The sequence below is a fragment of the Corvus moneduloides genome, chromosome 5 (assembly GCF_009650955.1).
Source record: "Corvus moneduloides isolate bCorMon1 chromosome 5, bCorMon1.pri, whole genome shotgun sequence".
In the NCBI taxonomy this organism is placed as follows: domain Eukaryota; kingdom Metazoa; phylum Chordata; class Aves; order Passeriformes; family Corvidae; genus Corvus; species Corvus moneduloides.
Window position 1 is genome coordinate 73,756,865 of NC_045480.1, and position 19,513 is coordinate 73,776,377.

At 47.0% G+C, this 19,513-nt stretch overlaps 1 protein-coding gene across 2 annotated transcripts in view; it reads right to left on the reverse strand.

Annotated features, from left to right (window-relative positions):
* Window positions 1–9,432: 9,432 nt before the first annotated feature.
* The window catches only part of LOC116443730 (probable bifunctional methylenetetrahydrofolate dehydrogenase/cyclohydrolase 2), a 44,448-nt gene continuing 34,367 nt past the window's right edge, over window positions 9,433–19,513 (reverse strand). For both annotated transcript variants that reach the window (XM_032108142.1, XM_032108146.1), the window contains one exon: window positions 9,433–19,312. In XM_032108142.1, the coding sequence (XP_031964033.1) occupies window positions 19,258–19,312 (55 nt within the window). In that variant the 3' untranslated portion in view covers window positions 9,433–19,257. The remainder of the gene's footprint in view (window positions 19,313–19,513) is intronic.

The window sequence follows — 19,513 nt, forward strand, 5'->3', positions numbered from 1 at the left end:
GCCGTAAAATTGCCCGTGCCCTCTGAGCAGTCTGGCCCAGGCACTGACGCCCGGGACTTCCCGGGGCTGTGGATGCCTACGGCACAGCCTCGGGACCACTGCCTTTGCTTGCCCTCAAAGCATCCATGCGATGTGCAATGGCACGGGGCCCTTCAGCCAGCTGCTGCCCAGGCAGGCTCTGCTGGCACACAAAGGACCATTGGACCATTGCATTGCCATGAACACCATCTGTGCCTAAACCAAGGCTTGGAAAACACCCCAGGGTGGGCAAATGGAAACTTGCTGGCCTAATCTCTCATCTCCTAGCATTTCCGAAGTGACCCTTAGCACACACGTGCAGCTGCCAGGGAGCCCCGGCGCTAGGGGCAGAAATGGTCAATTAAGTTACAGCACAGGCACCAGGAATGCCAGCACCTCTCCCAGCACCTGGGCTGGCCGCAATGGTCTTGAGCTCAGGGGGTGCATATGCCATGTTCCCCTCCAGCCCTTGGCCCCATCACGGCCCAGTAGCACAGGCAGTTCCTGGAAGCAACAGATCTTTCAGTTATAAGATCCTTGAAAGAGCAGCCAACCAGTTACAGCTACATTTAAAAAAATTCCTTTCAAGCATCCTGTTGAAGCCCATGCACTCTGTCGCTATATTAGGCAAGACCTCATTCGGCACTTACATCCCACCATCAGATGACTGAGGGATCCCACCCAGCAAATCCCTACTGCACACATTTGCCTGAAATATGAAGCGTGTTTCATCTTAACAAGCCGCTCTGCAACGGTGGTTACGTCTTTTCCTTTTAAAGGAAAAATCATCTTCCCCTGCCTTATGGCTCCCATAAAGGCACATCGATACCCAGTTTATTGTGCCCCTGATAAGCCTATCTCACAGCAAAAGGAACCTGAGTATTGACACTGAACTGCACTGTAACAGCTGATGACTCAAGCGCCCCTAGTTTCTCCATTTTATAAACAGTTATTGATACAAGAGAGATAACTGTAGAAGATACTGCAGAATACCCTATACGACAACTCCGTGTTCAGAATGCAGTTCTAAGTAATAAAGACATTCATTCGTGGGGCTGCAATAGATCTGGTACTTAAAAATCATACTCCTCCTTATTTTGGAAGCATTTGCTTAGGTTGACAGTGGCATGGAGATGATGAAGTGAAAAAAGGCAGCATGTTGCTACAGAACTGTGTGTCAGCACCACTTATTAATTACCTAAATGGTATGAGAGTTGGCAAGGTAAATGTAGTAAATCTCTGTGTGAAAGTAGCATTTAGAAGGATGCCCTCCACACCAAGTGGGGCATGATGTAACTGGAATCTTTCTCTAAGCCCCCTTTTTTTCCCCTCTAGCATTAGTCATGTCATGCAGATTGTATCTTTTTTGCTGTCACATGACTGTTTTTGTTTCTTCTTTAATTTGTGCTGATCCCCCTTATTAAGGATTTTATTGTCTGCTCTTTCAGGGATCATAATGAGTAAAGGATGGAATGGCAATGATTAGCAACGTGTTTCTGTGTGTGGGCTTACAGATGCCTTAAAAAGCAGCATCGCCGAAGAACTTCCACTTTATAATTAATTTTACCCTTAAATTCCTGCATGATTTATCCTCTGAAAGGCAACATTTAATTATAGTCTTGTGCAGGTACCCAGATACCAAGTAACGCTGACACATTTGGAGCAATTCATTGGAATTTCCTCTTTCAGATCTGAATATGTGGAAAACAAGTATCATGGACACATCTTTGTTTCATCTTACTGTAATGTGCTTTGTTTCACAGTACCTGATTTCTCATCCGGCATCCCTGCATGTGGCTTTCACCATCCCCTCCTCCACGTGGAGGATGTCTCTTGGGATAAGGCTGGCACACACCTTAAGAGCCAGTTTTCCAAGAGGCCTTGCTGCATCAATGGGGTCATTGTAAGGCAGGCTCATTGCATCCCACAGGGCCCGGTGAGAGCGACAAGTCTGTGCAATGCGAGAGGCAGCACTGGTTGGGCAACAGAGCATCATGGGTACATCTCTGCTGCTGGCCTCGATTTCAGCCGGGGTGAACCGGCACGCCCAGGGCAAGGCACCCATGGATTTGTGCCCCTTGGCACCCGACCAGTGAGTAGCCCCCTGAATGCTTTGACGTGTCAGGATTTTTTTCTTTACGAAGTGTAACGAGAACATGAGGAAATGCCTTAAGAACTTGCGCAAAACGCTTGCTTTATTACCTTGCAACGCCTTAATAACCACCTTTAAAGAAATCCTCTCTTTACAAAGTACAGAGGTTCAGCTCAACTCCTTGCTTTAGCCCCTTCCAATGTCTCAAGCATTCATCTCTCCTTTTGGGACAGAGCAGCAGATTCACAGCAGTGCTAATTGCAAGGCTACAGACTGAGCCTTGTCTGTCAGCGTATCCATCACTGATGACACACAGCACTTTCTATGAACAACATGCCCCTTTTGAGTTAAAGAGGAAAAAACACAGCTTAAATGTATATTTTTCTGTGGTGTCTATTTTCCTCATGGAGAAAATGAGGAGATTTGCTGTAGAAGAATACACGTGTTCACAGCAACAAACTGCCACTTTATCTATATGTTTTTACAAAACTAAAACCATACATGGCAAGTGTCTGTAGCACTTACTTTAGCTGCCTTCTGTAGGACTTGCACCTGGTTTTATGCGTTGCTGCTGTGGGGATGGATCTGCATTGCTTTCATCTGTTGAAAACAACACCAATTCGCAAAATCAGCATCTTTTCTTGTTAGAAAGTACTTTTGAAGTGGAAGGAAAATCATTCCTAGTCTTGCACTGATGCACTCACCACTGTTACGTGCACGCGCAAAGTAACAAAAAGCAGCAATTTCATAAATTCTTGGGAAAATCATCCAGCACTTTTCAAACAGCATGAGTGCACGTCAGTATGTGTGTAAGCACACTTACATACAGCAAGCTTTTATGGCACAGCATGAGAGATGGTCAAGAAATAGTCTCAGAAGGTCAGATGTCAGTTGGAATGCACCTCACTCTTGATGGCATTTTCATTTGAACTACACAAGATTAATATTAAGTTCCTGAAGGGATATAAAAGGCACGTAGGTGTGGTGTTGGGGTCACAGTTCAGAGGTGGGCTTCGCAGTGCTGGGGGAATGGTTGGACTAAATGATCTTAGAGGGCCTTTCCAACCTAAATGATTCCATGATTTTATGAAAATCATAAATGGTAAATCATAAATTAGTCTTGGGACTGATGGGAACACAAATGCCCTAAGAAGGGAATGTATTTTTAACTGGAATACGTAGACACAACCGTCTGGAGGAAATGGAGTACAGAAAAAACCTTGAGCCAAATTACTCCATTTAAAGGTCAAATTTGCCATGAATGTGAGGGATGAATTAGGTCAAGTGTTCTTAAACAACCAGTCTCTCCTATAAACTATAAGAGTTCAAATTCTGCACCCAGGGCTGAAAGTGGCCTATGCCTCTTCCTGTAAACACAGCATGAGGTCAAAGTTACTGGACAACACAGATGTTTTGCTATTAAAATAAAGAACAATTACCCAAATTCACTGATTTCTTTGCCAACTTCTTGGGTCAGCATTAACCAGCCATTTAAAAAAGAAAGAAAAAACCCCCAAGCAGCTACTTCTCATCCATCTCAGAAGATAGCATTGAAAAGGGAGACAGGTCTCCCAGTTCGTGCTGCACTCCTCCCTAAAGGGCAGTTTTAAAACTTCGTTCTCCTGGCTTGTATGACTTTTCCATTACTCTCCCCTGGGCAAATCCTGAATGGCTCAACACATCTCACGGGCAGCAAGAACTTCTTAATGCTCAGCTGGGTGATTTCCCTTTCCTAATTACAGCCCGGTGCTCCATGCTGAGTGATTTCTTAGCCTCCGAGGGGTTGAAGCTTCTCTCATTTGTGGAGTCTTTCCATGGCTTCTCCCTTTACTTGGTGCTAGACAAACCTGTGCCCTTGCTGAGAGTGCTATCAAGCCAAGTCCTCCCCATATCACTGCCCCTGTATCTATTAATTATTTCTTCTTGCTTTGGGTGAACTGTTTAGAGTAATTACATAGAACAGAATAATAGAAGGATAAAGCTTGAAGCAAAGGGGATTTCCCCACAGCATGTAGTAGGTCGCAAGCAAGCTGGGAGAACACCAGCCCCATACCCATCAGTCCTGTGTGCTGTTCTGTCCATCAGCACTTCTTTTGAGTTTATAAATTAATCTCTTCCAGAGAATTTCTCATTCTTCAGGGGCAAGGATGAACCACTGAGAGACAGAACATATGCAAAGACGAAAATTGCCTTCTCTGACAAGTCACCATGTGCACGCATGGGTGCATCATTTAGGCCCCGGATCAGGAGCCAATAGAACTGAAATTTCTACATGGCAGCACGTTCCTGGTGGACAACCCTACAGCCCACCCACTCGATGGCTCTGCCCAGAGAGTGACATCCACCTCAGGACAATGAAATGACAGCAAACCCACTGCGGTGGGGACCAGTGTGACTCACCAGCTGCTCTCAGGTTTTCTGCACAGCAGTCCCTCCTGGCTGTGGGCTCTCCACCACGACCTTCCATCCCTCTCCTGTACCTCCTCCTCCCATCGGGACAGCTGGTGCCAGCATGGGGAAGACAAGAGGAAGACACTGTCAGTGAGAAGCACAGACCTGCTGAAGCACGGGGCCAGCCTTTAAGGCCTGCACTAAAGCCTGAGCAATATGTGCTGCACACACACCATCAGCAGAGCCCCTGACTCTTCACTGCTCCATCTGGGAATCTTGGCCATCACAGGCCTTGGCTACATTGGCTTCAATCCCTTTGGCAAGTGTATTTTGGCCCTTGATAAATATTTTGCTCTTATATCTCAAGCATGTAGGAGCAGAGGAAAGGCTGACTAGAGGGCTGTTTCCCTGCCTGTGCTTGGCCTGCTGAATCCAAAGCAGCACTGAGCTGTGACTCGCCCTGTGCTCCAGGCCCTGCTCCACCACTGGGACTTCAGCCATCCGCAGACTCCACGTTTTGGCTGCGACACAGCAGTGACTGTCACCTGCACACCAGCCATGCACACAGGGAGCTGGGGCACCCTGGGCAGGAGGAATGTGTCATTAGGGATGATGAAGTAAACAGCAATTCACCTGAAACCAGCTTAGCCAGAACATGTTCCAGAAACCAAATCTAGGAAAGAGCCACAGGTCCCCAGTATATTTGTTTGGCCTGGTAACCAGCACTAAGCATTGGAGCAGATGTGCTTAGTGGAATTCCCCCATCCACTAGCATTATGGGACACTCCCACTACTGTTCTGATAATTACTGTTAATCATTACTATTACTGAAGTGACCAAAAAAAAAAAAAAGGCTGCGAGGATCAGGCCTTTATTGTGCTGGCTGTTGTCATGCAGAGGTGATGAGACAGGCTGCCCTAGGGAGTCTATAAACACAGGTGCCCAATTCTTTGCTGCAGTCTTATTTCAAACTAGGACACTGTGGTCCCCAATGAAGCTCTCCTACAACTCCAGCAAAAATAATCCATGGCACTCCCTCCAGCTCACATCAGCTGGGAGCCAGGCTGGATATCATGCTCTCTGTCTACAGGTAGAAGGGAAAGAAGCTGGTCAGGAATATTTTGGGGTTGCAACACCCAACAACACATTTCCATTCGGTGTTTTCCCTGACTGGGCCCAGCCTGCTATAAAACTCCATATTCTTTGATCTCCCGTGAATTCAGTACCACCAACTCTTGAGAGCCCATGAGTCACATGGTATGTGGAAACCTCTGGGGTTTGGTTTGGGAATGACCAAGACTATGTGAAATCATCTTCTAGTCACCTTCTCCTCCCACCAGTGGTCTGAATATCACCTCAGGTATCCAAGTCTCCGTGGACACCGTTCCCAGGTCACACATGGAAGAAATGGATTAGCCAGCTAAGCCACAGACTGAGTACTGGCTGGAAGCCACAGAGAAGGACTGTAGGCCTCTGTGGGGCTGAGAAGGGCAGGGAGAGCTCCTGCATGGGTGGCAACCACCTGCCTGCAATGCTGATTTTTCCTCCCATTTATGCAGGTCAGGCTGCTGTCAGCTATCAGGAAAGGAGACAGACTCCAGTTCTCTGGTCAGAGCTGGCTGTACCCCAACCCATCTCAAGAGTGAAGCCTGGATTCCTCCCACACTAAAAAGCAAAATAAAAGGTGTTCAGTGCCTGCATATTTCTCTGCTCTCTCGGTAAGGAGCCGTGGGTACGCCCAAGGGCCAAGAGGAGGTGAAGGCCCAGGCCTCAGGGAACTTGTCCCATCTCTCCATCCGTGGGTACCACCGTGCTGGTGGTTTGAGGTGCAAATAGGAGATGGGACAGGACAGGAATCTGCAACTGGATGTCCTGGAGGGGAGGTGGCAGCAGCCAGTCGGCTGACTGTAACACTTCCATGGAAAACTCCTCTGTGTGGTATCTACATATCCACCCTCTCGTCCTTGTTCCTGCAGCTTAGTGTTATTTAAGAGAGGCAGGAGATTTCCTTTATGACACTGGGAACACATGCGTGTAAATCAAGTGGGACAGGACAAAGGCCAGGGCTGGGTTCAATTAGATCAGCGATGCTATTAAATTAACAACAGCACTAAGCTATGGCTGGCAGTTCTTGATTGATCCTCCTGCAGCCAGGGTCTTTGTCCTTCGTACAGGAAATTAAGGGCTAGGGAACAAGGATGAATTAGCCAAGGCTGCCAAACACAAGTTCGGTCTCTGAACCTCACTAAACTTCTGAACAACAACAGTTCCTCTATAGGATTTTCAACAGATATCCTTGAGAACTCCTTTTTTGTGAAGCTGCACATCAGATGCTCAGGATGAGACACTTTTGGCCCTTGACTTGCAGCGTGCCTACAGCCGAGGTCACCCCCTCAAGCATCACACACTCACGTTCCAGCTCCACACCCAGATTAAGCTACCCTGCCCAAACCCAGCACACAAGCAGCCTGACATCAGCCAGAAGCCCATTAAGCCAGCACAGGAGACGGCCTGTCTCAGGTGAAACATGCCAGACCTGAGAGCCTGTGCAGAACACAGCTCTGCTCTTCTGTCTCCATCCTGCCTCCTCAACCCTTCCCCCTGGTTTGTTCCAGTAACATTCCCCTTTGAGAACCAGGAGAGAGATTTCCAGGAAGAGCTACAGTATACAAAGCTAATTACCCATCTTTCCAAACCAGCCACTTTAAAGGGCGCACAGGTTAACTAAACTAAACCAGAGGTCTCTCTGCAAGCGTTTTCCCAGTGTCTCACGCACCTTATGCAATGCGCTGTGCATCGCTGTGCGCATTTAAGTACAGCGGAGCAGCTTTGATTGCCATGTCACACCATCAGAGCTGCCAACTGCACTGCACGTGTCGGAACTGTCTTTTACACAGATCTGAGTAACACTGGAGCCTTTGGGCAACGGCCTTCGATTGTTTACACGGTTCCCATAAAGAGGATATCAGTAATTTGTAAATATCCTGTCAGAAGCCTCTCAGCTGCACTTCACCAGTTTGATACATGCCCATCTGCAGCAAGTCTGTCTCTCTCTCCTACTTCACTGGTAATGTTGCACAACCCGTACTGACCATGCACTGCCTCTCATGGTACATACCAAGTCTTCTACTTCATGGCTTGTACAAATTGTTTGTAGAGTTGGCGCATTTGGAGAGCATTTGCCAGGGAACTATAAATGAAAGGAATGATACATTACTGTTGGCATTATTTCCCAGAGGCTTATGCTGTGTAGTTTTCACTCAGGCAGAGAAGGTAAGGGATTTACACTGATATGAATGCTTGTTGCTACATATTACTGAGAGGCAGGGTCTTTTTTCTCTTTCATATAAACGATCCATTCCAGCCGAATGAAGACAGTGACACACAGAGAAAAATCTAAATTTTCTCGTGAATTTCTTCAGTGTTGCAAAATAGGGTGTTTTGATGGTCAATAATTAGATACCTGTCCATAATCTGCAAGTTTTCCACGGTAAATCTAAAGATAGCTTTCAAAAAGAAGTCATAAAGCCAAGCTCTTATGTTTTGGCAGTGCATCTCAGGACAAAACCTCCCAGCAGAGCTAGAGAGATGCTCAAAGTTCCCTCTCAGCTAAAAGCTGTATTAAAAGCAAGGCACACCTATCCTGGTTGGCTTGTATTTGACTAACTGGGTAGCCAGCTCTGGGGGATGGAGGAGTTGCCTTCGTGCAGAGGGAAGCTCCAGCTTGGAAGCAAGCAGAAGAGCAACACTAAGAACTCTTGATGTAGAAGTAGAAGCACCAAGTTGTGTCACTGCTCATTCACATGTGAATAACCCACTACTGGGAGCGTGCTGATGCCAGGTAGTCTGACAGGACATCCTTAGCTCCAAACACAAGTGCCTTGAAGAACTGTAACACCAGGCTACAATCATGGTAGCATCAGGTCAGATGTCAGCAAAGCATTCAGCTACTTCCCCCAGACTTTGGTTAAAAGGACAAGACTCATATGCTATGTCACAAGCAAGAAAAAACTGGAACAAGTGTCATTTCAGTCTGATTCCCAGCATAACCTCAGTGGTGTTCCCAAAACCTTCCGAGACAGGACACAATTTTTTTCTCCTCTGCTCCTGTGAGGGACACAGACTGCTCTGGTGTCATCCCTAGGAAATGTCAGGCCTGTGTTACAGCCCTCTAACCCATCATTAGCACCACCCGAACAGTGACAGCCGCACCTGAAACAGGTGTTCGCTGTAAAGGAAATCATCAGGAACTTGTTTAATTTAAAACAAGGGCAAAAAGGCAGCAGTGTGAAATCCCGACCCTACTTGTTCTAAGATAGATCACTGCATACTGCGCTATGAACTCAGCTGGGCTCCAGATTGCTTTGCAGATACAGTAGGAGGAAGCTGTAACTTACACCCACTACAACTGTACCTACAGCCAAGGAATGAGATAACTAAATGCCCTTGGGGAGATATGAGAGACATTTGAAGCATAAAAATTGCTTACCTTTCCCTTACCAGGTAGGCAGATAAACACAAATGTCTCTGTTCAATAGTGCCTAAAAATCTGATGCAAGCCCTCAAAAGCAAAGAAAATTAAGGCTTAGAGTAAACCATGGTGCAAGGATGTGCATCCCCAGTGACAGAACATTCCTCATCATCTCCAAAATAAGCAGCTCCAGAGAACTCCACGAGTTGGCAGAGATCACGGGCCCAGTGAGTGTGGGAGAGCAGAGGCTGATGTTTCTGTGCTGGACACGGAGCCTGCGTGTTTCACACGGGCATTCCCAGCTTCCCAGGTGCTGCGCTGTGTTCAGACTTTCAGTCACGTGGCTGCTGGGGAACACACAGCTTACCGCATGCTAAGGGAGGGTGGGAGCAATTTGCTTTACTGGTCCTGCCAAAAGCCTCTATTACTATATGTTATGAAAGCTCTGTGAGAGGCAAAACATTCTTAAAACCACTTTATTAAAATTAGTAACACCCGAAACTCCCCCCAGTTGTTTATGGATGGCAGGGCTGAAGGAGGCGAGGAGCAAAAGCAAAAGCAGAGGCAGAGAAGGCTCCACTTTCTCGGCAGCATGACAGGCCAGGGGAATCTCCGGATAATTTCAGCTGGCTGCTGAAACATTGCCTGCTTTCCCCAGAGTTCACGCTGGGAGCAAGACTGGTTTTCTATCTACAGATGCTACTTATGCTACAAACTGTTACTTAGGGACTAGGCATTGGTTTACCATACCCCAGCAACTCTGACCTACCTTCAAAGTCTGTAACACTTTCATCCCTGTGGCATCCTTGTAGCTATTTGGGTATTTGTCTGATGGCAGCAGGGAGGCAAGCACAGGGCCTGCAACTTACCGAATGTGTGCAGAGGCAGGGACTCATACCTTTGTCCCTGTGCTCCACTCCTGCCCTTCTCATGGATCACTTCCTCTGTGGATGCTGAGCCAGAGCAGCACTGCTACCTCCTGATGCTACAGCCCTGATCCATACTGCAGGAGAAGGGAAATTTAAAGGTGACCACGGAGAGAGATTTAAGAGTGGAAAGCCATCAGGTCATTATATTCCCATGCCATGACCACTCCGTCCCTTGGGCCTGGTTCCCTTGGGACATGTCAGACCCTGTGCATGGTGGTCTCAGCACAACAATCTGTGCTATTTCCCTCTGCTGCTTGCTCACCCTTAGCACAGGCTAAATAAGCTTTTAGCTCCTGCCTGGCACCCAGGTAGCTTGTTGCTTTACAAAGAGACAAGAACCATGTTAAAGCTCAAGCCTCTGAACTAACAGGCCACCTGAAGCAGATGAAGCTGCTTTTGTACCATCTCACTCCACGTGATATGTGGAAACCTTTTACTTCGACTTCTTTGGCAGTGACTTGTATTAAATCATATGGAACTGTAATTTTGTCTTATTTATATTAATTGTAATTACTATCAATTATCATTTTTGCATTCTGCACAAGACCATAGACCCTGGGGTAATTTGCTTGTGGAAAGGACTGTACTAAATCTCTGGTGCAGAATAAGAAGATTGTGCAGGGCCTGATCTGCACCTTTCGCATACAGACCTGCCCCTACGCCAGGGCATAGCCCCCCACTCCAAACCCTGCATGGGCCTCAGGAGAGACACAGTGAGGGGCACAGGGGGTCCGACTCTCCCCACATTGCTGGGGTTTGGGTTTCCCCGAATTCTGCAATGAATAATGGAACGTTTTCTGCAGGGCTTTCTGCACATGTACTGATCTGCGTGAACCCAAGCTCTCAGTCAACAAAGATTATTTTTATGAGAAATAAAGACAAACTTGCTGTTCAACATTACCAAACCACCTGATATCTAGGGCAGAGTCTTGGCTCCTCATCAGCACAAGGTATGGTATGCACATTAAAGTCAGAGATTTTCTATCAGACACATACAGGGCACCTCTGTCAATATTTGACCATGTTTTTCCATGTCACCTGGACACTGATCACAGAAAATGTCATTTGGCATAATAGGAATTTAGCACACAGCTTAAGTGCTGAAGGAAGGATGTGAAAATAATGAAGCAATGCACAGTCTTAAATGTATTCCAATGTTTGAAAGACAAAGGGAATTTGTCTCCCATCTGTGCCATGTTTTCTTTCAATGCACATACATAGACCTATTTGTATTGGGGGAGAGAAGCAGTGTCACTTCAATTCACTGAAATTATGGACAATGCACAGTCCCCAGGAACCCTGTGGCAGCCCAGGATTTCAACAGGCTTTACCCAAATTGTGCCCACACACACACACACACACACACACTGGGCCAAGTGCCCCTGAGCTTCCTCCTCCACTCAGGGTTTTTAACCTTCGAGTAGCATTCAAAGCACACTTAAATCTCTGAGTTGCTGTTATCGAGTGACATGTTGGCTTGTATCTCTCACCTTGCTCTTCTTATGTATCACGGTACTTCTCATTCAAGAAACCACCACAAAAAAATAGGAATTTTTAAGAATCCCACTGCACTCAAAAGCCATAAATGCCTATATATCCATGGACTGAAGGCAGTGCAAGTAGCCTGAGTCTGTATCCACTGAAGACAACAAATGTTTTACTACAGCCTGCAGCAGGGCTTGGAGTTAGGCCAGAGCTGGTTGGGAAAATCACAGCCCAACTTTATGATTAATTGTCTTGAAAAGCCTTTAGTGGAATCATTCCACCAGTACATTTCACAAATCCTTAATGGTTTAAAAAGCAATCAAACTAACCTTTACTTGGCATCATCTTAAACACCCCTTTAAAGTCCTTTCAGGCTGCAGTTTGAATGTGGCACCCAAATTACACAAGGGCACCTGCTCCTAGTGGGAAGGGGAGACAGCTGTCTTGGGTAGGCCAGGAAGGATGAGGCTGAAAGGAACCCCTCTGGGCCAGAAGGAAAAGGTCAGGGAGGAATGTGAGGGGACACCCAACTGGGCCAGACCACCCCCAAATCCCTCATTGTCATGCTGAGGTCACGGACATTTCTGTGCAGGCCTTGGAGTGTGTGTGTTGGTGTAAGGTCATGCCCTTTGCCTGCGTCACTCCCCATTCTTCTTGGGAACAATCAGGAAGAAACTCCTAGTGTTTCTTGGCTCCTGAACACACTTTTCACGCACAGGGGAGCACCTAGCCCATAGAGAACATTTTTTTCCTGCTGTAATCTTGATGGAAAACATCGTTAGTGATGGAGAAAGGAATTCAGGAGATGGCTGAGAAATGCCTGAGGGAGAACTTTCATATCTATTTGCACAAGAGACATCGTGAACATGCCACCAAAGAAGTCAAGAGAAGCATTAACAAGGCAAGGGGAAAGGGCATGAGAATTTCCTCTCTTTCAGCTCCTTGGGAGTCCTGCCTGTGTTTCAGTGCATCGGTTCACTCCAGCAAACCTGGATGGCCTGAAAGGGCACTGCTACAGCAGCAGCAGGCACTGCAGGACTCATCCATCCTGAGACACAAGGCAGATTAAGCTACCGAAGTACCACGTCAGAACCACAAAGACTTGTACCCAAAAACTCAGCACCTGAGATGCTGCGTTTCCAAAAATCCCAAACACAGACAAGGCCACCTGGGGGCTCTCCTTGAGTTTCCCCTCCTGAAGAGCATCCCTCCAAGAAACGCCCATGAACATGCAATGCCATAGCCTTGAAAAGGGGAAAAGCACAAAACTCTCAGACAAATCTTGCATGTTCTGGCACGGCCTGTAACTCAAGGTCCCCCTCCCACTCCATGTCACTGACTCATCCCGCCCTGCTTCCCTCGCCCAGAGGTGGCTGCTGGCCTGCCCGGCTGGCAGATCAGGGATGCACTCAAGGGAAGCACTCGGGTCCTCCCCGTGGTGAAGCTGCCACAGTTCCCTGCGAGGCCCAGCTGTTGCCCCACAGCCTTTGATTTTGGCATTGGCATCTATTAAAGCAGCTTCCTGGAACAGTGCTCATGGCCAAATCCGCTGCTGCGCTCTGTTGAACAGCCGGCAGAAGTCAATAAAATGCCGTCCATCGTGGGATTTGCCAGAACAATGGGACACAAACAGACTTAGCCTTACGTACAGAAATGATGTCAAACAAATTAGCTTTGCCCGAGTTACTCAGACGTTCTTGCAAAGCTGGGCCCTGTCCTCTCGTGTCTCAAGCCTGGCTGTGCTACTTGCCAGAGGGAGCTGTGGACAGGCCTCTCTGCACAACAGCCTTGGACAAGGAGGAGAAAGGAAGGGTTCTTGCATTCCCCGTGCCCCCCAAACAAAAAAAAAACCCTGAACAATTAAAAAAAAAAAGGCAAAGAACATAGCAGGTTTGGAGTGACGGGGCCCATGCTCTCACACTCCTGTAACCGGATTGTAATGCTCCCCTTGGCCTGGGAAGCTGAAGGTGATAGCAGATGAACTGGCACACAGCAATAGTGTTTCAAAAACTGGGCTTCCAAGAGCAATTCAGGCCTGAGGCAGCAGATGGGGACACTCAGCTCTGGGCTCACAGACATACCCCACCTAGGAAGCTGCCTCCATCAACCTGGCTCCCATCAGGCAAGGACAACGCTGTCATGATGCATTTTGGTCAGTCCTGGCCAGGAAACACATCTGGCATTTGAATATCAGGTATTCAAAATGCAGCAAACTGTGTTTTTGCTTATTAAAGGACAAAATCCCGTTAAAAAGAAATGCCACTAGAGAATCTATACTAGGAGACTTCCTTGCCAATATTCACCAGATAAATTCAACAAGAAGTTTTGATTAAAAATTAGCATTTAAGTGACTCAGACATGGAATCGAAACCTCACCTTTGGATACCTCTGACCTTTTTATGAATTAAAAAACTGAGCCCAGAGCTAAGGCAGGTGACCATTCACAGGCGGCCCCAATTCCACAACAGGGCAAAACCCCCAAACCATCAAATGGAAATTCCCCCAGAATGGCTATTCAGGACATGCCTCAACTACCAAGTTCAGCTCATCCCAAACTGCTCCAGAGAATAAGCATTTACAGCAGTTTTAACCCTAATTTGTCTGTGAAACTGTGTCTCAGAGACTATTTTTATGTTTATACTTATGAAAAATGAAATTAGAATTTTAATTTGACTCGAGCAATCTCTCATTTAGAGGTTTGCTTGCCCACAGGCCATGGGCTTCATACCAAGTCAAACCTTGCTCTGAACCAAAACCAGCCTGTGTCCCAGCTCCCAACCCCAGCAGCCACACAGAGTGAGCTCTTCCCACCAGTGCAGCCAAGAGCCAAAAGGGCCTGGAGTACCAGTGCTCCCAAACCAGCCCAGTGAACAGTTCCCTCTCGTGCACACCTCCTTCAGCTCACCAAGATCTGCTGCTCACAGAACCTGCTCTCGCTCCCACTCAGCTCAGCGAGAGTAGGAGCAGCCCCAAGTCTAGTCATAGTACAAGATTTTATTGCTGTCATGATAATTAATGACTACTTACACTGAGCTTTTAATGAGTACCTGCACTTTTTGTTTGTTTGTTTGTTAACTGGGTCGTAAAGGAGGAGTCCCAAGTGGTTTCCTGGATTTGCAGTACAATAGGGACCTCTACAGGCGTTTCCCTGTTCCGAGCAAGGCTCAGGATGGGTAAGAGTAAGCAACGCTGGAACTCAGTGACACACAGACTGCAGAGCAGCCAGCGCTGGGTTCTGCGCCAGCATTCACTGAAATGAGCAGGGCTGTGAAGACCCTGCCTATGACAAGGCCAGAGCTGACTGAATCCAGCCTTCAGATTATTTATCTGCATCGTGTAAATGGTCTGGTTTCAAACACTGACACTTTGACATGATACTTTTCTGAATAGCTGTAAAAGTTAAAACACAAACAGAAAATCTGCATTTATATCACACGAGAGAACTGAAATGAATATTCAAAAAGAAACTTGCCATTTGTCATCAAACTTGCATTTTTAAAAGTCTGATCCGTCTTCTCCCTCTCTCAACACTTACTGTGCTATTGACCTACCCAAGCACCATGTCTTAAAAGAACTCACAGAAGACTGATCTACTTTTTAAAAAGATTTGAAGTTTGATGCCTGTCCTTCACGTGACTTTAATCCTTCCTTGTTTCAGTTCTCCACAGCACATTATTCTCAAAGCCTTGTTTCCTTGGGATGGTCTAAAGGCAATCCATTAAGAATTGTGAGCTTCAGAGGTGACAGGAGATATTCTGAACTTAATTATTAAATCAATTATTTTGCCAAATTAGCCTTTTACTTGTGGGATGCTTTGCCACCTACAGTGTATTTCACAGACCAGAAATGAAAAAAAACATATAAAGGGTGTAAAGAATTACAAATCGATAAAATTTTGCCGAGAGGAATATGATTTTTCGGGTTTGATTTTTCGCTTTGGTTTTTTTTGGGGCGTGGGTTGTGGTGGGTTTTTTGGGGGGTTTTGGGTTGGGTTTTTTTTGCATGAAGTTGAGAGTCACTAGCAAGTAACCAGTTTCACAGCTAGTTCTTAGTACACAAGGCTGTACTTAGGTAGCCATGTGCTGGCTGCAGCAGCACGAATCAGATTTGTACTTTTACTGTAAGTGGGATGGAGAAGAAACCCTGACGTGTCATTATCCAAATATACTCTGGCTTACTAGGCATAAGAGAAAATCTCCAAGGAAAAATTGTCTCCTACCTGCCTGCCAGCCAGCCACCAGTGTCCCTGGGCAGGCAGGCAGGACAGGGACACTGCGCACTTAGAGCATCAATCCAGCTCCTTACACTTCCCTCCCAAACCAAAGGCAGTGTATTTAAAGCCATCTTTTTCCCAGGCTTGCATCTCACTGTTTGAAACAGACCTTGCTGGGATCAGGGAAACTGCAGGCCATCCACGCACCTGAGCAGAAAATGGGAGTTGAATTCAGGGAAGGTGTTCCAGTGGAAGCCCAGCACACCTGCACAGCGGCTGCAGATGCCAGTGAAGGAGGTTCAGGGCTGAGTGTCTTAAGGGCAACTCAGTTTGAGAGATGTGCTGGCAGGAAAAGCCACTGTGGTTCCACCAGCCAGGATCACGCACAGGGCAAGTGCTCTGTCCTTCATAAAGGCAGATCCTGGTCTTTGATGTCTCTGCCTTGGCCCTGCTGAGCTGCTGCCACTCACAGCTGAGGCAGGCCTGCCTAGAAGTCACACAAACACAGGGCCTCCTCTTGAAATGACAGGTTTTGGCACGTGCAGCTGAAATGGGAAGGAGAAGCTTAATTATGCCACTACAGAAAGAGTCTGAGCATGATAAATGAGCCAGGAAAGATGATCCTGATCCTCTGACGGGCCAGTTCTGCAGGAAATTCAGCACTGTAAGCAGCAACACACCATTCCAGGCTGGCAGCATCTGTCACTTATCAAGGCAGGGCTCAGCAGGGCTGACTCCACGAAGCGATTAGAGGCCATGCAGACTCCCTCAGCCAAACTGCACCGTGAGTCAGTCATACAGCGATGCCTCGCACACAGCTGGGGCCGCCTCTGAGGCTGTGCTTCTGCAGGACGGGCACACAGCACCCAGGTGGCGAGGAACCCAATGCTGGAAGCCTTGACACCACTTGGAAAATGGAAACTACAATAAAGCAAACATCTCCTTCTCCTTCCTTTCCTTCCTTCCTGCCTTCCTTCCCATCTTCATCTTTCCATTTTATTCTCATTCTGCCCTGACACACAGTCTCATTTTGCATGGCACAGGCTCATCTGGTGTTTCACTCTCCAGCTTTTCTTCTACTAGCAGAAAAATATTAGCAAACTCTCACTTCCAAAGCCGCCTTGGGCCAGAAAGCCAACTAGAAAACCATATTCACTATGTAGTCTCCTGCTAAACTGTGGCCTGTAAGTAAACCTTCCTTTTCGCTTCTGTTTAACCAAACATTGAAAAAATGAAGTCAGTGTATGTTGCTGTAGGTACAAAATGGCTCACTGCAATGAGTAAATACCCCTGAAGAGGCACTTGCATATCCTGGCCACTGGTACACAAAGGGTATAACAAACATCAGTACGAATGCATCTCTCTCCAACAGTTTTCTTTGGGCAGGGTGAAGTCCAGTTGTTCTAACTCCTGCCCTCAGAACTTCTGTGACAAGTGCACGTACCCCCTGAGCCAGTTGTGTAGGGTGTGTGCCTGCTCCAAGACACAGCCTCTGCAACGGAGAAGGGCTGGTCCTTGGGAAGTGAACCCAACACTGGCAGTGTGCATGCAGGAAGAGACAACTCACTGGTGAGAGGGAGATTCACTCATGTGATAAAAACTCTAAGGCTTTTCATCCTTTGGATATTCAGCTCTAAAATTTTCTCTGAGACCAATGAGAAAGATCTCTCACCTTGTTTTCCTGATAACATGCACGTTTTCAATTTCCATGTGAGAGGGGTGAACGGTGTTTTTTGTTTGTGAGGATGTGCAGACTGTAATTCACATCTAATTGCCTTCTCACCACATACGTGTGACACACAAGATGTTAGGGCCACTCCTGAAAGCTGACCTGAAGACTGTGAAGAGCACAAGTTATCTGTGGCACCTAAGAAAAGGTCAGAAGAATGAAAAGGAGCAAACAGTGCAAAGATTTGAAGATTTGACTGGAGATGAAGAAGACAAAAAGGCTGAGAGCTGGAAAATGCTGGTGTCAATGTGCAGAGGAGAGGACTGGTGTCCATCCATCTCCTCACCAGCAATCCTTTTTGTGTATGCACATGCTGCTTCTCCCTCTGTTACATGGGATTCCAAGCAGTGTGTGACATGCTGTTTTATTTATTGGTATCACAGAGCCAAGATGGCTCAGCTACTGACCAGGACCCCAACATGAGAAGCCCCCTGAACTTCAGACCATTCAAGTGCCACACGCACCTTTACCCTTTCGAACCCCACCTTTCATACACATTTCAGCATTGTCACCGCAGTCTCACAAATACACAGTTTTTTCAACAAACAACATGCGTCCTTGTTGTGAAAATCAACTCACAACAAAGAAACTGAGCTTTCAGCAGGGCACCTGAATTTAGGAGCCGATATTACCCCACAAGATCTCAAAGTACCAACTGCCTTTCTCTGGTAGGTGGCTGAGCACAGCAGATGAGTCTACAATGTGCAACAGCTGAAATGAAAATCTTTGAGAGCCATCTCCAGTCACATCAGCACTGGCGAACACTCCAGCTGTCAGTGAGAAGTCCCAGTTAGTGCCACCATCTTCAGAACCAATTTTCTTCCTTTTTCCTTGAATCAAGTCTTTGTATCTTCCCAATTCTTTGTAGATAAGATGAAGAGAACCAAGCATCCTATATGGAATCTGTTAGTCCAGGGTGGAACTGAATCCCTAAGATAATTTCTTTCTTATTTGAGTGGTCACATTGTGCCCATAATACGAGAATGGAATAGAGGAAGTCTGTTTCCTGAGAAAAGCTGTACTGAAGTTTCATAACAAAATTCCAACTTCTCTAGCAATTCAAGTCTTGTGCAGAAATCAGAGTGCAGCAATGCAATACTCTGCCTGGAATTCCATGGAACTGAGGAGCTGCCATAGGATGTTTGGGAAGAGGAGAGTTCTTTGTCACGAGCACACTCCATAATCCATTTTGAGAAAGGCATCTGGTTGCTTTGCTCATGAAAACAATAAGAACATGCCATGCCCAGAGGTGTCATGGTCTAATTTTCCAGGAATTGCCTACTCTCTATATTCCTAAGTTTAAGGAAAGTTTTGAGAACCAGCCATTTTCCTTAGTCCAAAGCATTTTTTTGTCCTTTATGGCACCAGAAGCCCACACTTGGCCCAGCACACCGAAGGTAACTGCTGGGTTGGGAGAGGGCTGTTTATCCACACACACAGCCAGCATACACCAAAATCAGAACCCAAATGGTTTCTGGGCAGTGCATGATGTCCAGAATACAGCTCCACTGTGAGGGAGGTGGTGCTTTTCCTCCAGAGGAGGAAAAAGAAGAAAACAAAACCAAACAAAACACACAAAAGACCAAAGCAGAACACTGTACGAGTGCTTGAAATGACTGAAAACAGCTAAAACCAACCAGTCCTCCCCACGGCAAACACCGGGCACAAGAGAGCGCCGAGAGGCCTGCCAGTGGCCTCAGCTGCTTGGACCTGAGCATGAGCCACCCTCACCCAAGAGAGGAAGTCTTTCTTCAACAACACACAGAGCCTGTCAGTCCTGCGGGAGTTCCCTTTGAGCACTCCTTTGCTGTTCCCTCGAGTTCGTCTCCTCAGCGAGGCCGGGGTACCTGTCCGATGGTGCAGGGGGCCTTCCCAGCAGAACATCCCCTCCTTTGCAGGCAAACTGGTGAGTGTCCCAGCACCAGGGCTTCACAACGCTGTCTCGCCCACGCACACTTTGTAGGGTGATTTCAGTTTCCTGCATCTAAAATGGACATCATCACGTGATTGTTATCAGCCAAATCCGAAAGCGCAGCAGCCTGCACAGAACCAAAATCGAATCCCCTAACTCACATAGGCAGCCCAAAGGAACCCCATGCTTCAGACGGTTGCACCACAGGCCCCACTGGTAGATCAGAAATCACAGGTATAGAGTGTTAGTTCCTTTAACATCACACCACAGATG